The 14,000-nt window shown below is 39.0% G+C and overlaps 1 protein-coding gene across 1 annotated transcript in view; it reads right to left on the reverse strand.

Moving 5' to 3' along the window:
- Positions 1-5,723: 5,723 nt before the first annotated feature.
- Positions 5,724-14,000, reverse strand: part of LOC132127132 (amyloid beta precursor protein binding family B member 1-like) — a 59,830-nt gene continuing 51,553 nt past the window's right edge. The window contains exons 10-14 of the mRNA XM_059538786.1: positions 8,749-8,821; positions 8,508-8,588; positions 8,304-8,416; positions 8,016-8,192; positions 5,724-5,947 (exon numbers count right to left, since the gene is read on the reverse strand). Of these exons, the coding sequence (XP_059394769.1) occupies positions 5,783-5,947; positions 8,016-8,192; positions 8,304-8,416; positions 8,508-8,588; positions 8,749-8,821 (609 nt within the window). The 3' untranslated portion in view covers positions 5,724-5,782. The remainder of the gene's footprint in view (positions 5,948-8,015; positions 8,193-8,303; positions 8,417-8,507; positions 8,589-8,748; positions 8,822-14,000) is intronic.

Consider the following 14,000-nt stretch of genomic DNA (forward strand, 5'->3'; position numbering starts at 1 on the left):
CCCCTAGAAATTCTTATGAGTAAAATATCTCTGAAATATATTCCAATTCATATTCACAATTTTGAGTACTCCAGGGTGATTATAAACATGAAATTATCCAGCCATTGTTTCCTGTTTAACAGAAATATAAATAGGGAGGAAAACAAAGACCAAATGCCCTTAATCATCCATCAAAATGAAATAAAACAAAGAATATATTTCTAATGTGCAGCAAAAGATAATTGAGCTTCACAAATTGGTGAAGTGGCTTTAAGAAAAGAGCTAGAGCAGTGAAAATACCCATTTCCACCATCAGGGCAATAATTAAGAATTTCCAATCGACAGAAAATGTTACAAAACTGCCTGGAAGAGGACATGTCTATATCGTCCTAATGTGTAGTAAGGAGGAGAGTTTGAGTAGCTATAGACTCTCCAAGGATCACAGATGGAGAACTGCAGAAAATAGTTGAGTCTCAGGGTCAGAAAACCTTTAAGAAAATTGTCAAACAGTACCTTCATCACCACATGTTGTTTAGGAGGGTTTCAAGAAAAATTCTCCTAGCTCATCCAAAAACAAACTCCAGCATATTCATTTATCAGACCTGACAGGAACTTTAAATGGGACTGGCTTCTATGATCAGATGAAACTACAAAATGAGCTTTTTAGCAGCAAACACTCAAGATGGGTTTGATGGGTTAAAAAGTACCCCATGTGTACAATTAAATATACTGCTGTATTTTTAATGTGGTGGGCCTATATTTCTGCTGGAGGTCCTGGACATCTTGTTTAGATACATGGCATCATGGATTATATCAAATACCAACAGATAAAAAATCAGTAAGTGACTGACTGTTAGAAATCTTATAACACACACACCCACACACATACAGTACAGAGCAAAAGTTTGGACACACCTTCTCATTCCAAGAGTTTTCTTTATTTTGATGACTATGAAAATTGTAGAGTCACACTGAAGGCATCAAGGGCTATTTGAGCAAGAAGGAGAGTGATGGGGTGCTGCGCCAGATGACCTGGCCTCCACAGTCACCGGACCTGAACCCAATCCAGATGGTTTAGGGGTGAGCTGGACCGCAGACAGAAGGCAAAAGGGCCAACAAGTGCTAAGCATCTCTCTGGGAACTCCTTCAAGACTGTTGGAAGACCATTTCAGGTGACTACCTCTTGAAGCTCATCAAGAGAAAGCCAAGAGTGTGCAAAGCAGTAATCAAAGCAAAAGATGGCTACTTTGAAGAACCTACAATATGACTTATTTTCAGTTGTTTCACACTTTTTTGTTATGTATATAATTCCATATATAATTCCACATGTGTTAATTCATAGTTTTGATAACCTTCAGTGTGAAACTACAATTTTCATAGTCATGAAAATAAAGAAAACTCTTTGAATGAGAAGGTGTGTCCAAACTTTTGGTCTGTACTGTATAAACACACACACACATATATATATACATATATACACTTTTGTTATTGAGATGTACTCAAAGATCTAAGACTTTTTCTATGTACACAAAAGGCCTATTTTAATTTTGCCAGCCTAAGGCACACCTGTGCAATAATCCTGCTGTCTAATCAGCATCTTGATATGCCACACCTGAGAGGTGGATGGATTATGCTCACTAACACAGATTTAGACAGATTTGTGAACAATTTTTGAGAGAAATAGGCCTTTTGTGTACACAGAAAACATCTTAGATCTTTGAGTTCAGCTCATGAAAAATAGGGGCAAAAACAAAAGTGTTGCGTTTATAATTTATATATATATAAACATAAATTCAGACCAACACAAAATACTATTACAGTTGATGAAGCTACTTTTTCCAAGTCATGAAAAAAAAGTTTTAAATGCATTTTCTACTTTTTATTCCATCTAGTCACATTATATGGATCTATAAAGCATCCAATTTACATTAAGGAATCACTTCTCAACTCTCATTAAAAATGTGATGACAAAACATCCTACATAAGTGATGTTTATAGGAGTGAACCTAACATTTTCAGAATATCATAGCTAAAATTTTGTGTTATTTTGAAAAGCAAATGTACTTTTATCTACCATTTTACCAATCTGAATATTTCTGCATAAGCAAGTATCATTTTAGGCTTGTGTTTTTACAGCTGTGCTTTTTGATACACAAACAAAGTACCCTCATGGTATTTCATTGAAAAAGGGATATTTTCTTGATGTAATGCAGAATATTTACATGTACACAAATGCTTATTCTTCCATAAAGATATTCTAGAGTGTTACCGACAGCACTGGATTTTAAGCATCACATTACATTATCTAGACCTACACACAAAGTATTAGAGTAAAAGGGTCCAAGATAAATCATTCAGATACACAATTCAGATCACACACATATATATATATATATATATATATATATATATATATATATATAATTAACAAAAAAACCCCAAGCACATTCCAAAAATTCCCCTTAACAATAGGTGTAATTAGACATGAATATGGGTCAGAAAAATAAATGAACAATTGAGCTGTCTTGCTCTATTAGTGTATTATATTCAGTATGTACATTAAGTGGAATAATCAAAGAACATGATATTTATGAATTCAACACATTCAATTCAACAGTTAAGACATGGCAATATGTTACAATGTTGTATTTGAAAGAAAAATCTATATACAACGAGACATTCATCGTTGCAAAGCATTTAAGATACATTTCAAAATAATTTTTCCCCCAATGTGTAAATATTTGCAGATAATCAATTCAATATACAATTTAAAGGGGTCATGTGATGCAATTTAAATTTAACCTTTCTCTTTTGAGTATTACAAGCTTTTGGTGCATAAAGATCTGTAAAGTTGCAAAGACTCAAGTTTCAAACCCAGAGAGATATTCTTTATAAAAGTTGACTTGTTCAAGCCCTCCTAAAACACCTCGTTTAAACACGCCCCCACATATCTACATCACTGTGGGAATATTTGCATAACCCCGTCATAACGTTTACGCAAAGAAAGAAGGTGTAACTTTAATTCTTGCTATAGTATTGTTGCCACTCCGCCATGTCGTTGGAGACATTGTGTTTTGTTGTGAAAGCGAAACTACTTCGTTTGGTCATCATGCCTAGAGCTGATCCATGCTGGTCGCTGAGGAAATACATCAACTTCGCACTGTGGATCACCGGATGGGCTTTCACTGTGGACAAAGCAGAGTCTAGCCCGGGGTTGTGCCGTTCTCAAACCCGCCGGCCGTTCCTCACTCAAGCCTGCAGTATGTTTCCTGAACCTGCAGACTAGCCTACAATGGGTCTGTACTCAAAGGCTGTTCTATAAAGTGGGGCAGTTCCAACTTTGCAAAGACAGTCTGGCGCTTCTGACTCACAGTCCGTAAATACATGTTTTATATTTAAAGGATTTGCCACTGATTATACAAACACGAGTTTTAAGCAGTGTAGAATAGAGGTTGTTGTTTGTTGTCTTCCGATCACAAATGCAGACATGGTTTTATTTTTACGCAACATGATACGCAACGCAACTCATAAAGAGACCGTATAATTCTTAATAATCAGAAATTATGTCCACACTGGATGCAACAAATGCCTAATTTGTAATGGGTTTTATTGGTTTTGTCTTGTTGCCGGGAGACGGCATCACAGTATGGCGTAACATTTCCCTCACGCGCAGGCATTCAGCCAATCACAATGCACTGGATAGCTGGCAACTCACTGTACACCTTGCTTTTCAGAACGACACGCTTTTAAACTATTTGACACGTTTCAGAAAGGCGGGGCATAGAAGGGCAACATGTTCTTTTTAACAACGTCATATGACCCATTTAAAAGAGGGACCAAAAACAAAAACACAACAGAGCACCCTCAAGAGAATCTGTGTGCGTCTAATTCTTTGTCAAACATACTATGCTGATATTAAGTTTGTGTTTTTGATCATAAAAATATTTGTTTTGTTTTTGTTTATCATGATAAAGCCATCCAACATATCAAACATGAACAAAAATATTAAAGAAATTAAAATAATAATAATAAAAAAATGTGCTCATTTAAATGAACAAATACACTTTGGAAGACTAGAATATGTTAATTATATTTTACAAATGAATAAAATAGTCTAAGTTCACAAACTGACAGAGTGGGTAAATGTACAGTAATGTATAATATAAGTTAAGTTCATTTTTAACAAACATCGACATCAACTATAATGGAAGGAATTAAAAGGCTTTGTGACTTGTGGTAAGCAAGGCAAGTAGAATATTTGTGGAACTGCATTTCTTTTCATAAAGTCAAAGACAGTGGAGTCAGAAACAGACTTGTATGCAGAATGCAAGTGGTTTTGTGCTTATGTGATTTATCCCTAGTGCAGCTTTAGGTTCCCAGGTAAAGCACGATATTATTGTGTTTCACTGAAATAGTTATATTTCGCTGTGAACCCACTATTTCCTAAGAATGTGTCGATTAATGTAGACTGACGTTGTTCTAATTACACTTAATAATAAATAATGTAGTGTAGCGCACAGACTTTATAATCATTGTGAAAGTGTTGTTTATGTAGTAGAGGGTTGATGCAGGGAGTAAAATACTCTGTAGAGACGAGTTAAGACACGAAGAGTCTTTTGTCTGTCGTTCTTCAGACATTACAGTAGACATTTTGATTTTCAAACTGTATTTTTTCATCAGTTAGTCACGTTAGGACTCGGCTAACGTATCCACCATTATTGTTTTGTAAAGTGTTTACAGTTTAGCAGCTAAACTTTAGCTGTGGGCACAATTTGCTTAAATACGTGTTAAAAAATAATGACAAAAACATTTTAAGAACTGACTGGAGCAATATATTATTGTTTTATGAAACGGTACATTCTAGGGTTGCCAGGTTGTCACAACAAAACCCATCCAATTGCTACTCAAAATTAGCCTGAATGCGTTTCAAGGGTTGTCCTTTTACAAAATCGTGCTCTGGCGTGTACACTTTCAGTCAGGGTTCCCCTGGTAAATTCGCATTCCAGTGCCTAAATATGACGTTCTTGGGGTCTCTACAACCCACAACATCAAAAACAACAGCGGACTTGGCATCACAGATAGTAGCGCTAGCTAACTTGCTCTAGCGCTCCTCTTTGTGCCAATCACCACAGGCTTGGCCAGCTGTCCAATCAGAGCAGAGCAGGCTTATGGAAGGGAGGGGTTTACAGACATGTTGCTCAGAACTGAATTGAACGAACCATTTCGAAATCATGGACAAATGACAGTGTTTTCTGACCTTAGATGCATTTAAACTTGTTGTAGGAGACTCCAAAGCAATATTAGGACACATTAAGAAAACATATAACCTGCTCTTTCAGAAGAAAAGAAAAGAAGTCAAAGCTGGCACAGTATGTGTCAATGCAAAGTGAGAGGAAGAACAACAAATAAAAAATCCTATTGCATAGTATATAAGCTAATTTTAGTGTTTTTTGATAGCATGTGTAATATTTAGTCAGAGCGTGTAGTCCACATAATATCCATTACACTGAACATCCAATCTTGGTAAATCACATTCATACCCAGCAGTGCCAAATCACTTCTCCAGTACTTCTGCTAATGCAAACAAACAGAAAAAGCTATTGAAAATGTGATTGTAATGATGCAATATCTGGCAACGTAACTTGTGTGTCTTCTGGCTCTTATTGCCTGCTAACAGCAGGAGGACAGTAGCAGTGGTGTGAGCGAGCCATAACACACACACACACACACACACACACACACACACACACACACAGAACAAAACATATTTGTAGTGAGCACTGCAGAGGAGGTGTTTTTCTTTTTAGGGTGTCTGAGATCCAGATCTCTTGAAGCTCCCCAGCAGACTCTGAACCCCCTTCTTCACACTGGATCCCACCCTGCGGGCCACAGAGTCAGCAGGCGGCCCGGGCAGACAAGAGCTGCCACCGCTGGGGGGCCGAGCGTCCAAACACTTCTGATACCTCAGCTGTGAATGATGGAACACACAACTCAAAACATTAGAGCAACACATTTCAGCTTGAACTAAGGTTGTCAGATTATACTCTACTCTAATTAAAACTTGAACTGTAAAACTGAACTGTAACTTCTGCATCAAAAAAAAAAAACAAACATTAGCAAAACATGCACACATTTCCCCAGTATTACGCCCTTTTTACTGGCTGCCAATTTGTTATAGAATTGATTTCGAATTTGTTTTTAAAGCTCTGTCATTAAGGTCATCTCAACAAAGTCTGCTGATGCTTCTGAGATTTAGGGCCTCGTTTATAAAGTGTGTGCGCTTAAGGTTCAGCAGAAGTACTTCCATTTTCCTGTCAGAGTACTGCAGATTTCTGGAAATGTAAGCTGTTCTTTGAGCTTGCTTTTCAGAATAAAAAGATTTGGACGATGATTGCTGATCTTTTCTATGTTAATGACATTAATTAGGAGTTTTCTGTGCATAGATTAATTCTATGAATCCACATGTACGCATATTTGAGGGATGATCAAATCAAATTATGGATGGTTTCTAGAGGCCCCTAGACTTACAACTGCTTTTGATTTTTAAAGTTGGATTTTCTGATCGTGTTCTTGATGTAAACTTTTTTGATTGCTTTTTCTGATTTGTATTCTTTGTCTTTTGGCCCTTGTTTCTTTGGTATTCTTGTTGGCCCTTCTTTTTCAGGACCTCTGCAATTCGACTGGGCATGCTCTCAATCAACTTCTGGGCCAAATCCTGACTGATAGCAACCCATTCTTTCATAATCACTTCTTGGAGATTGTCAGAATTAGTGGGTTTTTGTTTGTCCACCCGCCTCTTGAGGATTGACCACAAGTTCACAATGGGATTAAGATCTGGGGAGTTTTCAGGCCATGGACCCAAAATTTCAACATTCTGGTCCCCGAGCCACTTAGTTATCACTTTTGCCTTATGGCATGGCGCTCCATCGTGCTGGAAAATGCATTGTTCTTCTCCAAACTGTTGTTGGATTGTTGGAAGAAGTTGCTGTTGGAGGGTGTTTTGGTCCCATTCTTTATTCATGGCTGTGTTTTTGGGCAGAATTGTGAGTTAGCCCACTCCCTGGGATGAGAAGCAACCCCACACATGAATGGTGTCAGGATGCTTCACTGTTGGCATGACACAGGACTGATGGTAGCGCTCACCTTTTCTTCTCCGGACAAGCCTTTTTCCAGATGCCCCAAACAATCGGAAAGGGGCTTCATCGGAGAATATGACTTTGCCCCAGTCCTCAGCAGTCCATTCACTATACTTTCTGCAGAAGATCAATCTGTCCCTGATGTTTTTTTTGGAGAGAAGTGGCTTCTTTGCTGCCCTTCTTGACACCAGGTCATCTTCCAGAAGTCTTGTCCTCACTGTGCGTGCAGATGCGCTCACACCTGCCTGCTGCCATTCCTGAGCAAGCTCTGCACTGGTGGCACTCCGATCCCGCAGCTCAATCCTCTTTAGGAGACCATCCTGGCGCTTGCTGGACTTTCTTGGACGCCCTGAAGCCTTCTTTACAAGAATTGAACCTCTTTCCTTGAAGTTCTTGATGATCCTATAAATTGTTGATTTAGGTGCAATCTTAGTAACCACAATATCCTTGCCTGTGAAGCCATTTTTATGCAACGCAATGAGGGCTGCACGCGTTTCTTTGCAGGTCACCATGGTTAACAATGGAAGAACAATGATTTCAAGCATCACCCTCCTTTTAACATGTCAAGTCTGCCATTCTAACCCAATCAGCCTGACATAATGATCTCCAGCCTTGTGCTCGTCAACATCCTCACCTGAGTTAACAAGACGATTACTGAAATGATCTCAGCAGGTCCTTTAATGACAGCAATGAAATGCAGTGGAAAGGTTTTTTTGGGATTAAGTTAATTTTCATGGCAAAGAAGGACTATGCAATTCATCTGATCACTCTTCATAACATTCTGGAGTATATGCAAATTGCTATTATAAAAACTTAAGCAGCAACTTTTCCCATTTCCAATATTTATGTAATTCTCAAAACTTTTGGCCACGACTGTAGATCAAACATGTCCAGACTCACCATACAGGCGGCCTGTACGGCCTCACTTAGACTCGCAGCGTTTGGATCGCACCAGAACATGTGACATATGAAGTCTCCAGGTCCCTCTGCCATTATGAATGCAAACGTGTGCACATCCTTCCCAACTCCCATAAATGACAGGAAACGCACACGACATTCAGAAAGAACTTCCTCCGCCTGTGACAATGAGGCAAGAGATTTGAGTGTTGTTATCTAATCAAATTTTTATGATTAAGCATTACATATAATGCTGAAGTACCGCATAATGTCAACAAATAGAAACCTGACCTCAGAAGTCAGAATAGTGAGTGTAGCGGACGCCACGTTCACAGTCACAGGTGTCCAATCCTTGTCTTTGCTGTTAAGAGCAGTCTCCAATGCCACATTTATCACATCCATGCCTTCAAGAGACAGATAACGACAGGACTCAACTTCAGTTTCAGGCAGCTAACTTTCAGTGTAGTATTATAGCAGATAATCAGGACTTCCTACCAGCTGGCTTTGTCACTGGCACACGACCCAAGTAGTGCACCTGGAAGCGCTGGACCAGCTCATTCTTGGGCGCTGGGAACTCTGAAGGAAAGAAAGCACTTATTCAGTCATTATGGTATCATTTCAAAGGTGAGAGAGAAATATCTGATGCACACATTAAAAAACGTTTAGTCAAACCCAGCACTGTCAACAGTTACATACTGTACTGCAGACCGCCCACAAACAACTTGTCATAAGTTACCCTGGAAGGGGATGTCCCCAAGTCTTGAGGGGTCAGTGTTCAGTCTGCTGGATGACTTCCTCTGGGCCATTATCTAGAGAAATACACAGACAAAACTAAATAAAACAAAACACATAATCTGGCTACCTGGTTGTTACAATCTAATCTAAAAGAATAAGACACACTGGATTTAACTACAAATAGAAATACTGACACTTGTGTATACAGAGAGTAAAAATAAATGACTAGTCAAGTCAAGTCACCTTTATTTATATAGCGCTTTAAACAAAATACATTGCGTCAAAGCAACTGAACAACATTCATTAGGAAAACAGTGTCAATAATGCAAAATGATAGCTAAAGGCAGTTCATCATTGGATTCAGTGATGTCATCTCTGTTCAGTTAAATAGTGTCTGTGCATTTATTTGCAATCAAGTCAACGATATCGCTGTAGATGAAGTGTCCCCAACTAAGCAAGCCAGAGGCGACAGCGGCAAGGAACCGAAACTCCATCGGTGACAGAATGGAGAAATAAACCTTGGGAGAAACCAGGCTCAGTTGGCTAAGAATGGCATCTACGCTAATATTTGTCTGTTTCTCTCTTGTTCCGAGGTCACCGTAGCCACCAGATCCAGTCTGTATCCAGATCAGAGGGTCACTGCAGTCACCCGGATCCAGTACATATCTAGACCAGATGGTGGATCAGCACCTAGAAAGGACCTCTACATCCCTGAAAGACAGCGGAGACCAGGACAACTAGAGCCCCAGATACAGATCCCCTGTAAAGACCTTGTCTCAGAGGAGCACCAGGACAAGACCACAGGAAACAGATGATTCTTCTGCACAATCTGACTTTGCTGCAGCCTGGAATTGAACTACTGGTTTCGTCTGGTCAGAGGAGAACTGGCCCCCCAATTGAGCTTGGTTTCTCACAAGGTTTTTTTCTCCATTCTGTCACCGATGGAGTTTCGGTTCCTTGCCGCTGTCGCCTCTGGCTTGCTTAGTTGGGGACACTTCATCTACAGCGATATCGTTGACTTGATTGCAAATAAATGCACAGACACTGTTTAACTGAACTGGATGATGACAACAATAATTTCGATGATAAACTGCCTTAAACTGAAAATTGAGTGTTTACTATTGTCATTTAAGCAATATTGACACTATTTTCCTATTTAACCCTCAAACCGTATTCACTTTATAGCCCTTAATCCTGTAATTGTGGACAAATGTGGGCACAGAGGACTCAGGTGTGATCCTATTTTTTATTTATTATAAATGTTATATCACTGTCTTCGATAAAGTTTTGTCTATCCATTTATGGTGCTTTTTTTTAATTTTTTAATTTTTGAATTTATTTACCTCAAAAAGTACCATATTTTCTATGTAAATTATGCTTATTTTTATGTTTTATTTTTTTAACTACATTAAAACATCATTTCAATAAGTTCTTAGAGCTAAAACCTAAAGATGAAGTGACTTTGCTGTCACCTGGTGTCTCATTTTGGTATTAAATTAACAAAAAACAATAATATCAATAGCCACTAGATGGCTATAGTACTTAATGGCTGCATATATAGGCTGAACTCTATGAACCACTGTATAAAATGAATTTGACCTCTTAAGTTTTTGACTATCACAAGTTAAAATTGTAATTTAAAAATATATATATGTGTTAGGTGAGACTATACAAAGATGCCAAAATATGCTTAGAAAAATATGACCATGCTATAAGGAAAAGACAAAGTAGTAGATCATTTATCATTTATTTCAAACACAAAACATCAAATTTAAATAACTAATTGGTACCAAACAGGTAAGAACATACATAAACTAAATAAGAGACAAGAACAAACAATAATAGATATACCATGGTCTGGGTGAATACTCGATTCTGATTGGCTGCAGGGTGTCCATTAAAAAGTGATAATGTACACCTAGGAACTGATGACGGTTTTAAATGATGCGCTGGTTCACGCCTCGCCGTCGTCCATTAAAACCTGATAATGGACACCTCGTCGGGCATTAACCCTTACTTATTTACACTATTTACATATTTACATGCACTTGTGGCAGCAGGTAATTGTAACTGAATGTTCTTTGCAGATATATTGTCTGCATTTTCCACATACAGTGCTGGTTTTTTTTCTGTTGGAAGTGCAGACATGGCACCTTTTTCTTTTTGTTGGGGGAGTTGCTGTGGATGTGCTAGGGATGCTTTCTGAGGAGGGTTGTCCTCTGATCTGATTCAGCATCCTCAGAGAGGCCGCTCCATGGGGAACGCTCTTCCGTCTCTCGATTTGTGGGGACACCAGAGCCTTACCAAGCTCTTCCAAAAAGATCCGCCTTCTCCAGGACTTTCCTGCATTCCAGCCAGGATTTATTTCGGACCACAGGACGAAGGCGTTGAGAGCTGACACATCTAGCATGCTGGAAAATACAACCATTGGGCAACGGTTTGATTTTCGCTTACAAGTGTAAGCAGCGACCATCTTGAATAACACGCACAGAAAAAGAATAAAAATCAAACGTTATACTGACAAACGTACATTTACATTTATTCACTTAGCAATTCATACATTTGTTACAAATTATAAACCACAAGCAATTTTTTATAGGAAAATTTGTAAAAAATGCAAAAAACAAAAATAAATAAATAGTAAAATACCTGGTCAAGGCTGTCCACTCCACCCTTGGTCTTGTTGTAATCCAGGATTACATCCGGCTTCCTATCGTCACCTGTGCTGACCATGGCTCCCTTGTGCACTGTGCTCATCAAGAGCACATTTCTGTTTTTTTTGGGACAGTACGACACAAGTGTGTGTGTATTGGTGAAGGCAAACACTGAAGAGAATTTCTCTCTGCCCCTTGTCTTTACCAGCGCAGATGGGAGCTCAGGTTTGTTTTTTCTCACAGTTCCCAGCATGCCCAGTTTCCTCTTCAGGAGCTCCTGGCCAAGGGCATACGACGTCAAATAGTTATCACAGGTGATGGTGTGCCCTTGGAGACCCACGGACATGTCGAGGACAACGCGCATTGCCAGGTTCTTCTCTCGCTGCCCATCAGCTGGCTTGCCAGTATATATTTGCATATTATATGCATAACTGGTCTTAGCGTCACAAGCTGCCCAGATTTTGATGCCATACCTGGCTGGCTTGCTTGGCATATATTGCTTAAAGTTACACCGTCCTGTAAACGGTACCAGACATTCGTCGACTGTAACTGCTTGGCCAGGGTTGTACATTTTCTGTAGAATTTCAACCCATTTGTCCCATATTTCTCCAATCGCTGCCAGTTTATCATCTCTCCATTGGTGAGGTCTTGTTTCTCGGTCGTCGAATCTAATGACCCTTGTCAACACTTCAAAGGCTCGCAGAGACATTGTAGCACAAAAAATGGCTCTCCCCGTTTCTGCGTTCCACAGGCTCATTGTGGCCTCATTGTGGGAACAGTAGACCCCAGCCAGCAATAGAAGGCCAATATAAGCCTGTAAGTCCACCCAATCCACCTCATTCCATGACTCTCCAAAGACTCTTTTTCCCTCTAAATTTGTCATTTCTATCAGTGTCTTTTGAATTTGCTCAGGAAAAAAAAGCTCAAAAGCTGACCTTACGTCCTCAACACGTGAACAGGCATATCTCATTGGCCCAGGAGTCATCTTCATGATGTTCTCTGCAGCTGCTCTCCCTTGTGTCTGGTCAGGTGCAGTAGCAGTCAGACAATTTCCCCATTTTTGGATGCATACGTTGCTACACCAGGATCCTCTACCTCGGAGTCTTCATCTGTGTCGACATAATCTGGGTCAAACTCAGTCTGACTGTCCGTTTCAGATCCTTGATCCTCTGCTGACTCCAAACCACAGTTTGCCTGGTCTCCTTCCTCCCCACTGGATTCCAGGAGAATATCCAGGGTTTCTGCTGCACTAAACCTCCTTCTCATTGTGCTGCTTGCAGTGAACTGAGAAAATAACTGCCACTGCAGGTTTAGGTAGCATATGCTACATAAACGTTTTGTTTGGAAGTAACAACAAACCTTGCAGTAGCAGTTTGATCTGACTTTGAAGGTGTCAGGTGCCAGGTGGTTGATTGGATCATAAAAAAAACATGGTCAGACATTGGCTCATTCAATTCAGTTTTTATTTGAAAAAAAATAAAATAAAAATAGCCCAGCTCTGTCATAGGCTCATTGAATGCATTGTTTGTTTGTGTGTGTGTGTGTGAGAGAGAGAGAGAGAGAGGGTGATGAGGCAGGTGGATGATTGGATCATACCAAAAAACATGGTCAGACATTAGCCCAGCTCTGTCATAGGCTCATTGAATGCATTGTGTGTGTGTGTGTGTGTGTGTGTGTGTGTGTGTGTGTGTGTGTCTGTGTGTGAGTGTGTGTGTGTGTGTGAGTGAGAGAGAGAGAGAGAGAGAGAGAGAGAGAGAGAGAGAGAGAGAGAGAGAGGGTGATGAGGCAGGTGGATGATTGGATCATACCAAAAAACATGGTCAGACATTAGCCCAGCTCTGTCATAGGCTCATTGAATGCATTGTTTGTGTGTGTGTGTGTGTGTATGAGTGTGAGTTTTTGCCATGATGATAATGTTGTACAGATTCAGCCCTTCATTTGTGTGTATGTTAGATATGCATTGTATTGGATCTATTTATTTATTTTTACAAAAAAACAAGAATGCTCTAAATTACAGTTTTTCCCATTCATTTCTATGGGTGGCCATTTTTGACCCAAATACAAGATTAAGGAGTTTTTTTTTTTTCACTTAACATTGTAGAATTGAGTCAAAAAAATGTGTGTGTGTTCAGGAGGCTAACTTAGGAAAAGTAACCAAGTCTTGTACCGCTCAGATCAAGGGAAGTATTTTTTAAAAATAAATCAAAAGTTTTTTTTCATAACCTGTATTGTTAAAAGCACCATATAAATAAAGGTCTTTAAATAGCAATTCAGATTATTGTATTTGCAGTGGTGTTTATCACAGTGGCAAGTACATAGATATTTAAAATTAATAGGCTATTTATTTTCAAATGTTTCAAATTTTTCTGATTTAAATCTGGACTACAACATTGCGCATTTGAACATGCTTTGATTCTTTATTGTTTGGTCACTTTACATTAGGCTCTTTTAGGCATATTAATGTTAATGCATTAACTAAGGTTAGCTAATAAGATCTTATCGTAAAGTGTTTTGTATATTATTTTATTGTATGTAAATGTTCAGTTCTTTCTGTTATTACAGCCATTAAACTTTGACAACACTTTTTTCAGACTAAATT

Source organism: Carassius carassius, chromosome 45, assembly GCF_963082965.1.
Source record: "Carassius carassius chromosome 45, fCarCar2.1, whole genome shotgun sequence".
Taxonomy (NCBI): Eukaryota; Metazoa; Chordata; class Actinopteri; order Cypriniformes; family Cyprinidae; genus Carassius; species Carassius carassius.